Source organism: Miscanthus floridulus, chromosome 4, assembly GCF_019320115.1.
Source record: "Miscanthus floridulus cultivar M001 chromosome 4, ASM1932011v1, whole genome shotgun sequence".
NCBI lineage: Eukaryota > Viridiplantae > Streptophyta > Magnoliopsida > Poales > Poaceae > Miscanthus > Miscanthus floridulus.
In genome coordinates this window covers 14,288,295-14,305,791 of record NC_089583.1, presented here as the reverse complement: position 1 = coordinate 14,305,791, position 17,497 = coordinate 14,288,295, and the positions used below count along the sequence as shown (strand labels likewise).

The following is a 17,497-nucleotide window of genomic DNA, read 5'->3' as shown; positions in this document are numbered from 1 at the left end:
CATGTCATGCCCTGGCTACTTCACGTGTCATGCACTGGTTCGTCCACGTGTCGCATTTTTATTTGATCACGTGGCCAGTCCTGGTTCTACCGCATGCAGGACAATAATTACATCAGAAAAGTAATTCGAGATCGTCACTACTTCACAGATTGACTACATAATTATTCAACCTAGCAATCAAATATCAGCAATTAACATTTCACACATCAGTAGCAAGCCACTAACAGAGTATCACCACATCAAACCATCACATGAGTCCATACAACAGACCACAAATGGTTACCGCGTCAAGCCGTAGGAGTTGAAGACTGAGAGTTACCAGGAGAGCTTAGGCGCATGACTTGCTCACAGATCCTATTGTACTTCTCCTGTTGTCGTTTCTTGAATTCCTCATAGTCCCTTCTAGTCTTTTCTGTCTTCCTCCTCAGTTCATCCACTAGTTCGACGAGGGCATCATTACTCTCCTGTTCAGCAGCAAGCTATTCACGAAGCGTCATCTCCGTCGATGTCTCTGCCCTGGTGGAGCTTGTCTGGATACCAGCATTCTTCAAAAAAGGTTGTTGCCGCTTCCCTGGGAGGGAGCCTTGCCCTAGTGGACATAGAGGACCTTGTAAAGAACATCCGCACTGGTCATTGGTTGCTGCCCATCAACAAGTTCTGCTTGTAGTTTCTATAGCTTCCTACGAAATTCAATTAGTAAAACATTAGGTTACAGATAGTGGAAGAGAACTTCAATTGAAAATTCAAGAGATTAATTCATAACAAGTAATGTATAGGTCTTCCTCAGCCTACTGCTGATAGAGATTACATAAGCACAATACATAGGTCTTTTGTTTGTCTACTGTCGATAGAGATTACATAAGCACAATGTATAGGTACCATATTTGATTGGTGTAAAATTGCAACTACAAAAATAAATGATGTTGCCACATTAGGCTCCTGTTTTGTTTTCTTATTTTATGGCAATGGCTTCAGTAGATTGCAATGAAAGCAAATGAAGGTACTTACAACTGCTGCTCTTGCAACATCGCTTAGGTCCTTTTAGACATCATTAGCACAGAAATATGGCCTCATATATGTTACAAGTTTAAAATACCATAAATACTCACTAGTGGCACTGGAGCATACGGAATAAAAATGTAGAATCAAGCAAGCACTAGATAGAAAAAATAGTTTAAGGCAGAAGCAAGGGGCCTATTTGTTTGCCTAGACAGATAGGTATAATCAAGCAAACACTTGATAATTAACAGGTCTAATTGCACCCAAGCATTTACAGTAAGAACACTGAACATATGCAGAAAACCAAGACATCAGCAGAAAACCAACCAGTGCCACCTCCTACTTCTTTTCATCATCATTGGCCTAACCAAATCTCCAACGCTAGAATGTTTCTTGTATACCTCATGTTCAAGTAAGGACCAAAACAACGAACCGAACAGGAAAAGGCGAGAAAGAAGACCTGCGGATCGAATCTGTCGCCTCTGCCGTGGCACACAACGGACACGGACGCCAATGTTGTCGCGCTCCACCGGGAAGCCACCGCCTAGCCTCCAAAAGGATGCCTGAGCCACCACAGTACACTGGGGATCCACCACTATCACCACCATCATCGCAAGTCCAAGGGCATAGATTCGTTTCCACTTGCAGGGGATATCCAATATATAGGTTAACTTCTAGGGCATCCACACAAAGAATATATAGTACTATAAGGACTCCAAAGACATATCAACACAACCAGATATCTAGCGCAATGGAGAAGACAGTCCATTCCTTGCTCTAGGTCCCGGGTTTGACTCCTAGGTCTCATGTTTTTTTTAATTTGAATTTATTAAACCCCGGCGGCACACAATGTACAAGTGACACGCAGGCCATCGGGTCCCACAGGTCAGATGGAGATGGAGAAAGGTCCCACAGGTACACATGACATGTAAGCCGTCGGGTCCCACGGGTTAGATGGAGAAGGGTCCACAAGTGACACTCAAGCCATCGGGTCCCACAAGTCGAATGGAGATGAAGAAAGGTCCTACAGGTACACGTGACACACAAGCCGTCGAGTCCCATAGGTCAGATGGAGATGGAGAAAGGTGCCATCGGGTCCCATAGGTCGGATGGAGATGGAGAAAGGCCTCACAGGTACATGTGACACGTAAGCCGTTGGGTCCCACAGGTCAGATGGACAAGGGTCCCATAGGTACACGTCGGATGGAGAAAGGACCGAGCGGAGACTTTTATGACGAATTGCAAGCGTCATGGATGAGTAACTACAAGTCCCATAGGTACATGTCAGATGGAGAAAGGACCATGTGGGGATTTATGACAAAGCATCGTTCATTACAGATCGAATATTGTTCGTCACATATATGTAATTAGTATAATGACGAAGCCATGTTCGTCACAGTATTAAAGAACATCGTCATGGATGAGTCATGCGAGTGATCTATGACGAAACATTGTGCTCTTCTATGACATTTCTTCTGACAATATCTGATTTCGTCATAGATATGGGAGGGTTTGAGGATCGTCACCACTGATCTATGATGAAACAAAAATATTCATCATAAAAAGCAATCTTCGATGACAGTTTTGGATTCGTCATTAAGATTTTATTCATAGAAGTGGATATTTCTAGTAGTGGCATGTTTGGACCTAAAGCTAACAACTCCATATCTATCTCCATATGTACTAGAATACCCCTGACTTTTTCTCTCCCTTCACCCTTCCACACGGCACCTGCTGTATCTCCCTTTCTCTCTCCATAGAGGTGGGCCACGGTGGAGAGCAGCCCTCGGCGAAGCGCCCGGACCACGGTGAGCATGGGTCCATGAGGCCGTAGGGCCGCGGTGGAGCACCGAGACAATGCGCTCGAGCAAGGTCCGTGCCGGAGCGTTGGGCTGCGTTGGAGCAAGGGGCCACGACGGCGCATTGGAGCGCACTGGAGTGCTGGGTTACAGCAGAGAGTGGGGCCACGACGTAGTGCCGGAGAGCGGGTTGTGGCGGAGGCATCTGCGTCGACATGGGAGAGAGAAAGAGAGAAGAGAGAATAAGGTATCGATGTCTTTTTCTCAATGGGGTGGAACTTTATTTAGCCCCTGATAGTTGGGTTCTATAGACTAGTGAGCTAACAACTAGTTGGGGCTTTGGCTAAACTTTAGCCCACCCATTAGCCCATGTTTGGATCCTCAAGGACTAAAGTTTAGCAGCTAGTTGTTAGCCCAAGGAATCCAAACAGGGCCTTAGGCTGACACTATGAACTTCCTGGAGATGCATCACGTGTCTTTAGGCAACTCCTGAAAAGATCATCATGTGAATTGTGTTTAATAATGGTTTGCATGTAGTGGAGTTATGTTTGTGTTGGCTGTAGTTAGTCAAGGCTAGGTACTGTGGCAACATTGGCTCGTAAAAGAGGGAGGTACTGTCGACGGAGTTTGACTTGTGTTACTTGTTGGGTACTAACTCCTCAGACTCCGGGGAGCAATCTCTTGATATGGCCTTAGCTAGTTGTACATGCCAATGACCTACCTCGTTGAAAGCATTATTTCGGTGTTCGGAGAATTTTCTCTCTGAGGTGAAAATCTATGGTCTAGTCTTCACTTGTTGGATCATGGCAACGTGTGTGTGCTTGTTGTGTCCTTCTTGGAGGATTCTAAGAAACCTCTCTCATAGTTCAGGTGTTGATATATGATGGCACAACGAATTGAACATTAAGTTGTGCGTTGTTGTCTACTGCGACATGATGTATGTTGCCATGTCTTTTTTTCTTTTCTTTTTTTGTTAGGTTGTGTGTATCTTAGCTATGCAAAGGCTAGGATTTGTCTTAATATGATTGCAAGGTTGGGATTCAATCGAGGAACGATCAGTTTATATATATGATAAAGAATATTATGTTTCCATGGTTTGGTGTGTCAAGAGTAATGGTTTGTGATGGAGGTAGCCACTTTTTAAAAATGAATTTACAAAATGACTGAGGAAATTAGGAATCTTTTCACACAGTGGGTACATCTTATCATCATCAGACATATGGGCAAGATTAGACCTCAAATAAGCAACTCATGTGCATATTGAACAAGACATAACTACTATATTGGAGGGAAGAATTGGTTGAAGAAGTTGGACGGAGCTCAATTGGCATAAAGATCTTCCTTTAATAAGACACATATAGGTACGACCCATATTAATTAACTTGTTTACAAAACAACATGGCATTGCCGGTAGAACTAGAGCATAAGGCGAATTGGGCTATGTTTTTTTTTCTCGACCATACTGCTGGGGTACATTTTTCATTAAGAGGAAGTAGAGTTGAAACATTACGAGGAAATGCATGTAATCCTAGGATTACCACATTAATCCCAAGCACAAACAAAGCTGCAAAAATAAAAAGCAAGCGGAAGAATGGTACATAGACCCACGACCTCAAAACCCCCCAACAGACTGAAACATGTGACCAAAGACATCAACGCAGAGGTAACCAACAGTGAAGCCACGGTGGCGAAGGAGACCAGAGCAACCTTGGCGGCACGAAGCACTCATCAAGGAGGTTGAAGGCAAATTGGGCTATAATTAATAAGAGAAATGAACTTATACTTGAATGCTGCAATAAAAAAAGAATTCAAATAAGTGAACAGGAGAAGCTGAGGTTGAAGGCTTATTGTAGTGCTGGCATTTACAAATGAGTAAACCAAAACATGGTTCGACATAAAAGCTCCTAAAATGAATTTAAAAAGGGAGGCAAAATACTTTTCTACAACTCGAGGTTTAAACTATATTTGGCAGAGGTAACCCTGAGAGCAAAAAGAAATGGACGTTATGTTGTAGTACATGATGTCTTCTCAGCAAAAGCTGCTGAAATAATTGTTGTCAAGGTAAGTCACTTTATGGTCACTTTAAAGTTCTTGCTAGAACAAGATCAAGTTGTCATCCACCACATCGCCACCATCCACCTAGCACATGTCTAACAAAGACCCCAAACTCAAGTAAATTTGTATGTAAATATCTTTAATTTGAGGCATAGAAGAATCCCGCTGTTAATGAGGCACAAGGTGGAGAGCACTGTTCGGCACGAACCACCATTTCTTCTAGCCCTCTGACGAGATCAAGGACAACGGAAACTTGCAGATGACCCATGTAATCTGCTCCTGCTGCCCCCCAAACCTAAACCAACATATATGTATAGTCGCTTACATTGTAAAACAAGGATGCTAGCTCCTTTCTTCCCAAATTCAAACATAACATGGCCTTTCAATACGAATGCCTCGCGAGAAGAAAACAACAACTGAAATTCCTCCCTCTAAGACGACACTTATATATCACTGCTTGGAAGATAGGAGAGTCAAAATAAGCCAATAACTCGTACAGAGAAGCGTCGGTAAACAATGATTTCGAAACTCCACCTGACAACGTAAATAAAGATGTGTTATGGAGGTAGGTTGTGCACTGTAGAAAGGAGTAATGCTTTGCGTAAAATGCTCTATCAAAAATTGGATTTTTTTTATTTTTAATCCTTTTTTAATCAATATTTTAATACTAATCCCAAAAAAATATTTGCAAAACTGACCCTTTTGGTCGCGCCAGCGGCGCGATAGTACCACTCTATCGTGCCACATGCGCTAGCGCAGCAAGCCGAGCCATGGTGGCGCCCATCGTTGACCGATGCTGGTGTGGCGTAGTGTGGGCCCCGCACTATCTCGCTAGCGACTCCGGCGCGACAGCGCTGTCGCGCCAGGCGGGCCGGCCCGGCCCATTTTTTCACTCCCTTTGTGTCTCTCGCTCACCCGCGTCCGCCCTCGACGCCGCGCGCCGCCGTAGCCCCGCAGCCGCGCCACCCCAGCCCCTCCCACTCCGTGCACCCTCTGTCTCTGTCTCCCTCTCCATCTCCCTTTGTTCCTAAGGCGCTTAGGGAAGAAGAGGGCGCGGCCTGGGCGCCGTCGCCGTTGGGACGCCTCCACCGCCACCTCCGGCCATCCTTGCCGTCTCTGGTCGCGATAGGGGAGTTGAGCGGCTAGTGCTGCTACTCCCTCTCTCTTCGTGCTGCAGGCATACGACGCCAGGACAGGTGGGTGGCTTGGCCTCTGCCTGGTGGTCTGCCGGCGGCAGCGCCGCCGATGCCGGCTTCCCCCGACACCGGCCCTCACCTCTATGGTCCGTGGAGTCACGCGCGTAAACAGCCAGGTTGATCTCCCCCCCCCCTCGATTTCTTGATTTCTTGCCTCATGAGTTCCATGACTAGGGTTAGGAAATTAGGGATGGTGTGAATGTTTTTATCGTTGCTTGTTAGTATTTGATGCGTAGATTAGGTTTAGGATATACTCTGCCCGTGGATGGACGTAAACTACATGTTGCATGGACGTAGGTAGTTGATGCATGGTGGATTACATTGATATGTTTGTTGCTTTTGGTGACATCGCTGTGAAGTTTGAGCTATTGTAGTGTATTAGTGAATGAATATGATTTATTTCTGAAATGCGTAGTTCATGTGTTGTTGATGTGTTGGTTCGTATTTTGTAGATGGATCGGTTAGTGCGATTGTTTCATGGTGGCAAAGTGAAAGGAAATGGGGAGTTCAAAAGCATGCACAAACATGTTGAGTACCTTTGATGCTTTGGTTAGCAAGTGCCGGGATAAATTTGGGTGGCCACTAAGTTTGAGAGGCAGATTTGATTGTGGGAAGAAATGGGCACATTATGTGTTGATGCGTTTGTCATGTGAGGATGAGTGGAAGAACTACATAGAGGTTGTCAAGAGTAGCCAGCCATCGACACTAGAAACGTTTGGCCTGCCTGGCGACTCCTTGTCTCGCTGGCCTGGGTGGCGTGACAGGCTTGTCGCGCCATCGACTCCGCGCGCGGCAGCCTTGTCACGCCAATATGGCTGGTGCGATATTCCTGGAAATCACCACACTTCGGCCATTACCTCCAAGTGTGCTATGTTTCGTGAATTTTTTCCAAACATACGTCCTTAAAATTGAATTTTCTGCATGTTTTTCCAAACACCAAATTTCTTGGCCATTTCCTCCAAGTGACGCTATTTTTGTGAAACCATTTCATAAGTCCACCATTCATAACTTATTAGCATTGTATTTTCTTCATGGTTTCAAAACATTGTTCACATGGCATTACACACCATAAGGAGTCAGACCATAACAAGTTCGAAGCATTACACACGATAAGGAGTTTGAAGCATTGTTCATACAACTCAAGGCCATCATCATCATCGTCACTTACATAAGTGTTCCATCTAGCATATACAACCACTACTACTAACACTAGTCTTCCATCTACCATGAACAAGTACTACCAAATGGCAACCCATGGACATTTGCAAAATATGTACAGATCTTGCTGCCTTTGCACAAAAGAAGCAGTGTTATCATACCAGTCCTCCATCTACCATATATAAGACCTACGTAATGCCAAATCTATTGGCATTTGCAAAATATGTACGGCACCTTGTAGGCATCAGTTGAGAGAAAACACAACTCATTGTCCTCATCATCGTCATTGTCATCGTCATGGTCATGGTCATGGTCATCGTCATCGTCATCGTCCTCCTCCATGGGTGCGGGGATATGGCCGTCGTTCGGTGCATCATCGGGGACTACAAGAACGAAACAATGCCTCATTGGCAACAATTGTAAGAAGATGCACAAGTCGAAACAAATTCCGAAATCAATTACTCGCATAAGCGATGCAAATGCCTGTGGAAAAAAGGCCATCTCCCTTGCATCCTCGGCTTCCTTAAAGTCGTAGGCCTCCTTGTTTTATCGCCAGAACCTCATCAACTTGGCCTTGTTTTTGTAAAAATTCAGTTGTCGACCGGTCACTCGAGGAAAGTTCTCTAAAATCCTATTACGGGTCTTCCATGATGGCATCTCTACCCCGTACCTCGTCCTCACCTCTATCTGCTTCTCCTCCCGCATCCAATGTTTCCTGTCTTTTTTGAGAGGCGAATGTATCTTCAGCCTCTCCACGAATAGTGAAGTCCTCCCAATTGCATGTCCTCCTCACCTAAGCAAACACAAAGCAATGAGCAAACAAACCGGTGGCCTATGTTCATGTAGTAACTTCACCGGTTCAGTCAACTCACCCATAACTCAAATGGCCCTCCATAAGCATTGCCACAATATTATCCGTATCCTAACTCAGATGGAACAACTCCTTCGCGAGCCTTGATGCCACACTTGCAGTTATGGTCTGGCATCTTTGTGCATGGCCATGGCTTAATGCCTGCTTCAAACTCCACAAATTCATACTCAGAAGGCCAGTGCGATTTGGGTCTATAGCTGTACTCTTCAAAGTCACAAGATGGGAACCCTTTCTGTAAAAAACAAATGTTCTAAGTGCAACATTGTATGTGCAAAACGCATACAAGCTTAGAGATAGACTGCTTCCATGAGAACTTACATAATCTGGCAATCCACAGCGATAGAAGGCAGTGAATGCTCCACGTTGGCTGGGAGTAGTTAGTAGCGCCGACACTCCACAATTGCATTTAGGAGGATTGGCTAGACGGCGCAAAGCAGACCTCATGCACTAGACCAAAGGAACCAAAAATCCAAAACCATACTTGATCAAAGAGAGGTAGAGAATAAGGAGAAAGAGAAAGAGGAGACACTGTGAACCTCGCCCTTCTCACATGACTGAGGGAGTGAGGGAGAGAGGAGAGGGAGAACAAAGCAGCTGGGCCGCGCGGCCTTATAACGCCTTGTTGCGCCAGCCCGCCTAGCACGACGACAGTGCGGGGCCCACGCTATACCACACCAGCATCGGTCAACGACGGGTGCCACCGTGGCTCGGCTTACCGCGCTAGCGCATGTGGCGTGACCAAAATGGTCAATTTTACAAATATTAGTAATAAAATATTGATTAAAAAAGATTAAAAATAAAAAATATCCTCAAAAATTTTAAAATCCAGTAGTACAAGGGTGGTAGTTTCAGGAGTCATCAATGAAGTAAAGACGAGAGAAAAATACTACTGGTATACAGTAGTCGTTCTGCTTCCCGAAATTCATTTGGGCCTCGTTTAGATTGCGAAAAAATTTCAATCTGATGAATAGTATCATTTTTGTCTTATTTGGCAAATATTGTCCAATCGTGGACCAACTAGGCTCAAAAGATTCATCTCGTGATTTCCAACTAAACTGTGTAATTAGTTTTTTTTTACCTACATTTAATACTCTATGCAAGCGCCTAAAAATTGATGTGATGGAGAGAGAGTGAAAAAATTTAGATGGCATCTAAACAAGGCCCAAATCAAATCGTGTCAAACTTCCTTCAAATCCTACGTCTACCCAGGGTCGACCAGGAGTAACGTGGGGTGGTGGACCCCACCGAAACATGTCCTCTTCAAGTCGCCGCGTGCGGTGCTTCTACTCTCCGGTCTCCACCCCAACCTTTCAAAGTGACAGCCCGTTTGGTGAGTCCTCGAGCGATTCGTCATGCAGCCAGTCACTGCTACGCATGTACTCCGCCGCCCCACGCCGCCGGCCGCCGCTTCCGGGACGCCCCCGCCACCTCCACCATCCCCGAGCAACCGAACCGCCCCGCCGCTCCGGCCGCCGGAGCTGCCGCTGCCGTCGGCGCTGGTGCCACCGAAGAAGCGCCGGGTGTTGCGGACTCCACCCAAGGCCACCACCCCCCTTCCTCCTCCTCCCCCACCCGTCCCCGTAGCGGTCGCGGTCCCAGCCCCCACCCAACCGCCCCTAACACACCACGCAGAGTCGCCTCCACCCGCCGCCAAAAACCCTCGCCGCCGCCACCCGCGGAAAAACCCTCTTCACCGCCGCCACCACCTCCGCCCGCCTCCTTCTCCGCCCGCGGAAAAACCCTCTCCACCGCCTCCGCCGCCACCTCCACCCGCGGAAAAACCCTCTTCGCCGCCAACGCCGCCACTCGCGGGAAAACCCTCCTCGCCGCTGCCACCACCTCCACCCGCGGAAAACCCCTCTTTGCCGCCGGCGCCGCCGCCTCCTCCTCCTTCTGCTGTGGACGAGAAACCCTCCGCACCGCCTCCGACCGACGCGGCCGCGGAACCGGCTCCCGCAACAAAGCCGCGGAAGATCACACGAAAGGTACGGACGATCAGAAAAAAGGTCCCCAAAGGCACGATCGCGGCCCGGAAGAAGGCTGCGGCGGAGGCAGCTTCAGCTGCTGCCGGAGCGTCACAGCCTGGGAAGGGACACGCGCCGGACGATTCCTCTCGAAATGCTGCCGCGGATGAAGTGGTGCAGAAGGAGCAGAGTTTTGGGGGAAACACAACTGAGAAGCCAGCCACAACCGGTAATCCAATTGCTGTGTGTGAAACACTATTGGGCAAGGGGACGGTGGGGGGAGGAACACTAGCCAGTGGGCCGGCAATGGATATTGGTGGTGAGCATGAGGTGGAGAAGAAACCGGGGAGCAGGGGTGAGGACAGGGCTGAGGTGGTAATGTCGGAGCGGCAGAGGAGGATGACGGAGGTGTTTGTTGGTGGGCTCAGTAGGGACGCGAAGGAGGAGGATGTGAGGGCAGCGCTCTCGGTGGCCGGGGAGATCACAGAAGTTCGAATGATCATGGATGCAACGACAAAGAAGAACAAAGGCTACTGCTTTGTGCGCTACCGTGACTCTGCGCAGGCATGGAAGGCCATTGCAAAGTTCAGCAACGTTAAGGTTGTGCTTGACCCACATGGCTAAATTCATTAATTTTTGTTTAACAATCAAAGGGGACAAGACGCCCACCTGAACATTTCGTTTGAAATACCACTGCATGACACACTCGCAGTGTTTTGGGCAAGCTGCACGGTGCTAGTTATATAAGAGCATAACATTAATGAATTCATCACTGCACTTGCCATGGATCAACTCATGTGCATGATGTCAAAATTATTTTACCCATGTGTTCCAGTTGATGATCCAACATAGCCAGTGAACTATTCCAACTTGATCTTAGTCTACTGATCACATCTCCTGGCACAACCTTCTAAATTTGTTTGGTATATCTGAGTACTTTGTTATCCAATGCACCATTTCCATGATTGAGCCAATGGTACTTGGGAAAGGCAACCACTTTGTGAAATTTGTAGTATGTGTGCAGACCTTAGGTGCATACAGTACTCGTAGATATGTTGACATGCCAGATGCCTGATATGGTGATATGAACATATGGTGCTGATACTTGTCAGTTACATAATGTTGTGGCCACATTAGGTTCTTGGTTCATTCTGTATTTGTTTTACAAATCTAACCTTCCTTGGGATAGCACCATTGATCTGGTAAAGGTTAATCATGTCTAACATACCTAGCATTATCTTATTGAACACTATGTATTAAGATGTACACAAATGTCTGCTTTCTGTAGCAAATGCAATGCAAAAGAGGTAGACATTAATGGGGAGTTTTACTCTGTGTGTGCCATACATTTTTTTGCTTCGTTAGAATCTATGCATTAGCATATTTTTATGACTGTTGCTTGTATGAAAAGCCATTGGGACTTGTGATACTACAGTTGTGTCTACTAGCCAAGTTGAAAGTGACTTATGTTTCATTGTCTCCATGTTTCCCTTTCTCTTGTCTTTCTCCATATTGATTGTTACCTTGTTCTCTGAAACCCAATTACTAGATTTGTGGAAAGCAGTCTCGAGTTGCAGCTCTGGATGGGAATGATAAAATCTTTCTTGGGAACCTTGATAAGAAATGGAAGAAAGACGATGTGAGCATAACTGCACTTGTAGCTACTATTTCTTTCTTGTGAACAACTTGATTCGATATTCTCTCCTAAATAATTGGCTGCTTGCTTACGTGTTTTTCTTTGAAGCAGATCATGAAACTACTACTGAAAATTGGAGTTGAGAACATTGATGTTGTTACCCTTCTGCCTGACTCTAATAATCCAGGATATAATCGTGGATTTGCATTTCTTGAACTAGAGACTTATAAAGATGCACAGATAGCATACAAAAAGCTTTCAAGGAAAGATGTTTTTGGCAAGGGTTTAAATATAAGAGTTGCATGGGCCGAACCATTGAATGGTCCAAATGAAAAACAGATGCAGAAGGTCTCTCTCTCTCTCTCTCACACACACACACACACACGCGCGCGCGCGTGCATTCATGGACGCACATGCCACACGCACGCGCAGAACAATGCACATTCATGGACGCACACATACATATATAGGCTGTTTGTGGTCTGTAACTTTTTTTTGGTATCCATTTTCTGAAGATATTAACACATTTGTGGTGTATCGGCTCAAATAAGGCTGGAAACTTTATATAGCAGCTACGGTTCTGATTTTAGAAGTACATTAGGCTACGACATTTAGCACCTGTAACAATTTGATTTTGCAAGTACTACTTTATGTCTGTATATCAATGGTTCAGTCTTTTTTCATTGGCCCTGTCACAGTTGAACGTCATACTTTATTGTGCTTTCAGTGGCTAGTCACAAATTTCCAAAGAGTTGTAAGTAACATTTAGATGTAAGCAGTCTTTGTGGAAGGTGTATTGAATTCTTGGGATCAAGCTAAGATGACAGATATTTTCAAGATATATGGAAACATCGAACTTGTAGCTCTATCACGTGATATGCATCCAGCTAAAAGGAATGACTTTGCATTCATTCACTACACTACTCATGAGGCTGCTATCTTGTGTCTTGAATCATTTGATGGGAAACAGCTGAAAGGTCCCTTGTAATATCTTAGTCTAAGTTGGAGGGTTTTTTTTCAACATGATTCTCACATTTTTAGTATTTCATGTCAGGTTAATATTAGAGTCACTCTTGCTAAATCTGTCCAAAAGGGCAAGAAGAATATGGAAGATCATAAATTTTGTATCAGTGAGAAAGATAAAACAAAGACTGCTAAAAGTGAGTTAATTCCTTTCGAATCCCCGTCCTCTTTCTGGTTCATTTCTGATTATGTTCCTAATTTACGGTTGCCAATCTCGCTCATCTGTTAACTACTGTTTCTCTGTACAAAATATTCTAAACATAGTATACCATATATATAAGTATGTAACTGCTGTCTTCTTGCTGTTCTTGGTCACAATGTCTGGTATGTGGTTAGTTTCTGTAGTAATCCAGTGATCCCAATTTGCAGGTGTCATGCTGAGTTATATATCTACATATATTGCCTGTTATCCTCTTTTTCATTTTTAGATTGATTGCAATGAGCTAAGGGTGGCATGCCTTAATAAGATGAATTCAGTCTAGTTTTGAAAGTTATTTTGCTCATGAACAGTTAAGTGCTTTTTCTGAATTTCTCTCAACTTTGCCATCGATTTCACTAGGTGAAAGAATACTTGGGCCGTCTTCACTGCATATATTGCGTTCCAGTTCCAGGGTGGTTCCAATCACAGGGGATAAGAAGTCATCAACAGATCATGGCTTGGTTCAGGTTCTGTGGGAGCTGGCTCCCTGGAGACATGAACATACTGGTTCAGGTTAGTTTCATGTGGCCAGTTGAACACTGTAAAATTCTGCATCAGGTTAATTTGCAGTCTCGTATGAGTATTTTAATAAGACCAGTGACTTGTTTATCTCAACCTTGGAAAGCTTTCATCAAGGGATAAACATTGTTCACCCCCTAGATGAAACAAAACCTTCGACTAATAAGGATATATAAAGTTGATAACTATTCATTTAAATGGACTCAATAACTTGCATGTTACATTTATTTTTAAAAATGCACAAGGTGGTATTGTTGGATGACTTTTTCTTATTTGTTATTTTTAATAATGTTACTCAACAAACCAGCTGGTTTTCCGATGTCGCATTAGGATTTATGTTTCATTTTTCTTTGACCAAGTTAATTTTCTGGTTTAATTTTGAAGTCCTGATCTGTTTGCTAATATGCAAATGATTGCAAATACTAACATTGGAGGGTTCCATGTTTTAGCTAAAAACTAATCTTGGCTGCACCTCTTCTTTTGGCAATTGGTCTTGTATACAACTTTTGCTATGTACATCTACGACATACAAGATGCATGCAACATCGAACATATAGAGCTTTCTAGCATTCAGCAGATATTTGATGTTTTATGACCACTATTTTGAAGCTATCAACTTTAAAATCCCAATTGTTGATGTTTTCATCCGTATAAGTAGCAGGAAGGCTTACTCGAAATTATCCCCGCACATTGTCAGGAGAGAAGCGGCCTTTCTCAGCACTTGTAAGCTATACCATATAGGCATGAAACATTTACTCATTGATTTTGTCGTATTTGTTTTAATCTTGCTTACTACAGGGCATTGATTCTTATTGCATGAGCCGCAACCCTCACGAAGGACATGAGAGGAATACCTATGCTACGTCAACTTCAAGGTTATCTCAATTTCGAAGCAATCACCACTCATGATTGCATATGTCAGCATAGAGTAATAGTTTTCTTCTCAATTTGTATCACATCTCAGCTACAGTGCATCGCCCCCTGCCATCACCGGGTATTCTCCACCATATCATCATGAAAGCAGGAGATATCGACTAGGTATGTCCTTGCAGCCCATCTCACGTTAATCCGTCTCTCCGTCATCTGGTATAACATGTATGATGTGCTATTTTTGCTTTCAGATTCAGATTCAGATTCTGTACTATCAGAAGAACCATGGGGTGGGATTCAGGTATGTTGTTCTATCAATCATGAGTTCCTTGTGCTCACCCTTCTTTAAGCAAATGACACAGGAATCCCATTGGTACTACTTTTCTTTTTGGGTGGAAAATGATACAACTAGTGTGTCCATCATTCCCCTGTGTTTATTTTTTTATTCAGATTTCATAGCCATCAGACTTGATCATTGGTCTCCCTCTGTTCAGATGAGGCAAGCCTGTTCTCGCAAATCAGGGATGTCACATGACAGCTGGCACTAACAGAGATGTAAGAGCAGCTTACTCCATTTCACGTTATTGTGTGACGATTAAGCCTTGATATCTGGTATTCTGCATGTTGTTTCAGGGACTTCCACAGACTGACTGCAGCTAAAGATGATTGTTTTGCGACTCAGCAATCAGGAGGACTCCTCCTGGGCTTGTCTCAGAAGCCCACAGCTGTGTATATGTAGAACTGGAAGGAGTTGGGAGTTAGGTTGGTTCTCTGTGTGACTGTATCATACACTTGTGGGGAGGGACCTTGCTTTTGCTTTTTAGTACCTCCCCTCCCTCCTGCAGCAAGTGGTGCTATGTGCCATATTCTGCGCATCATGTTGCGAGTTGCGACTAAGGTCGACAATGCTTTTGCTAATCCTTCTAACATCCGGAGATGATGCAAGTATTTGCCTGCTGTGAACTGAAGTTCATTGATAATACCGATAGTTTGCCCATATTTCTCTGAGCACGCTGCACCTATGAGCCTTCGACTTCGGGGATCTGAACCAGCTGATCAGAATCAACTGGGTGTGTTTCATGAACCAGTCTGAACACTATGGGTCAACAATCCACCGAAGTTTCTGTCAACATATATACTCTGCTATCCACCCTGTATATAACATAATAATATATTAGTTTTCCTGCTGCTCTGTAACACACCGGCTCTGTAGCACATCGGTGTTCAGGCTACTGAAACAGGGGAGGAAGCCGGAAGCGTAACATGGGAACTACGTCTTACAGTTGAGAAGCAGAATCAGACCTCCATAGGTTTGACTGTGTGGGGGCCCAGAGGGCAGTGAGTGCGGGAGGGGAGGTTACAACCAGTTTGTATCGATGTGTTTGACGTGATTATTAGATCCTCTCATCTTTTCTTTTTATCTCCCAGTATATATACTTTCCCTCGTCCCTTCGTTCTGTCTTTGAATTATCAATTGCTGACGGCCTAGTGATCTCGCCTCGCCCTCGCCGGTGGCGACTGTCATGTTCAATGACTCGCTTGCCTCAACTTGCGGTTAGAGTACTAGAGAGCTATATTTTTTAATGGCCATAGGTAAATATGGCACTGAAGAAAATTTCTTCAAAAATATAACTCAAAACTTATAACGCAATTTTTTTTTTCAATATCATTGTTTTTTTGGTAAATTGAATCAAATGCTCCTTCCATCCTAAATCAGGTAACCTTATAGGATTTAGATTTTGTTCCAAAATACTTGATCTTCTCACTTCTAAATTTCTAATACATCTTTATCTTTTTCTAATACACTTTCCATTTTTTTACTAATACATCTCTATCTCTACTCTATGAGAGGTATTTTAGTCTTTTGGCTTTTGCGTTGGTTCCCGTAAGAGATTTTAGAATGTCATGTAATATGCGACAGATGGAGTACTTGTACTTTAAAATTCATGTGTTGCACTAACTATTTATTGTATATAAACTTGAAAGTTGGAATAAAAGACTTGGTTGGTGTACTAAATGACACACGTGAGAAAAATACACACGAGGTCAAGATAGTATCAGTCCAACCAAACACGCCCTACTAGGCATGTATGCTTGGCTGTAACTTTTTAACTAAAACAGGCGTAGCCACAACCACTTTAAAGAGAAGCGAACACGCATGAATTGTCATGAGTTTAAGGTTGCCTTGGGCAGCACTCCCCGCCGCTCCGCTCCCCACGTGAAATCAGCGGAGCGCTGCCCAATGGCCCATCTCCGCGCTGCTCCCACTGCTCCCTCGAATTTGCACGTCGAGTGGGGAGAGAAAAAAAACCACTCCCTCGTCTTCCTGCGCGCGTCCTCGCCTCCCAGCCGGCCATCCCCGTCTCTGGCATGCCCTACTCCGCCTCCGACGTGCCCTCAACCTCCGCGGACGCGCCCTCGACCGCATCTGCCCGACACGCCCTCCTCCGCCTCCGCCGCCGACGCGACATACACCGTCGCGCCCTTCTCCAACACGTCGCGCCCCTTGCCTTGTCGTTGCTGGCACGGACGGCGCGAGAGCAGGAGCACGAGTGAGCTCCTCTAGATCCGGGAGCGGGAGCCAATAGAGAAGCCCCACCAAATGTCCATGTGCCAGTGGAGAGTGACCGGAGTGGAAGTGGCGGGTAGCGGGAGCGGGAGCTAGATGGGAGTTCTACCAAAGAGCCCCTAATTAATGACCTGTTTGAGTCCATTGGATTTTGAGAATCCAGATAGAAAAAAACTAGAATCCTAGTACCTTAATCAAATGGTCTAGATTTTAGAAAGATTTTAACTTAGATTTTATAGAATTTTAAAATTTATAATAAAATTGTTTTGATTCTTTTTTTATTCGAATTCAGAGGCTGTGTTTGGCATAGCTCCCAGAGGCTCCGGCTTCTCCGTGACATCACTGTGGCAGTACTATAGCACGGAGCCGTTTTGGATTTCGAGGTAGAAAATGAACTGAGAAGAGGAGGAGCCGGTGGAGCCACGATTTCAAACTTTTCCGTCTCTGTGCTACAGTGTCAGAGACGGGGTAGAAAATAAACTTAGAAGAGAAGGAACCGGTGAAGCCATGATTTTAAACTTTTCCAGCCCCGTGCGGTGTCGGAGCCCGAGCCGGAAAAAGCCCCTCCAAACGGCCTCGATGGGATTCAAACGACACCTATTTGACCTTTCTGTCTTCTGGATGACTAGATGAGCACTC

General features: G+C 44.9%; 1 protein-coding gene across 3 annotated transcripts; it reads left to right on the top strand.

Moving 5' to 3' along the window:
* Positions 1–9,411: 9,411 nt before the first annotated feature.
* LOC136550992 (uncharacterized) lies at positions 9,412–15,249 on the top strand. Of its 3 annotated transcripts, none has more exons than XM_066542587.1 (11): positions 9,412–10,642; positions 11,592–11,681; positions 11,790–12,026; positions 12,733–12,838; positions 13,261–13,413; positions 14,081–14,142; positions 14,218–14,294; positions 14,384–14,457; positions 14,541–14,590; positions 14,784–14,844; positions 14,923–15,249. In XM_066542587.1, exons 1-10 carry the CDS (start codon positions 9,431–9,433, stop codon positions 14,835–14,837), a joined length of 2,115 nt encoding a protein of 704 aa, XP_066398684.1. In that variant the 5' UTR covers positions 9,412–9,430; the 3' UTR covers positions 14,838–14,844; positions 14,923–15,249. The 3 variants fall into 3 exon arrangements, with proteins under 3 accessions (XP_066398684.1, XP_066398683.1, XP_066398682.1); XM_066542586.1 differs by having other exon boundaries at positions 14,078–14,142; positions 14,935–15,249; XM_066542585.1 differs by having other exon boundaries at positions 14,078–14,142.
* Positions 15,250–17,497: the final 2,248 nt, after the last annotated feature.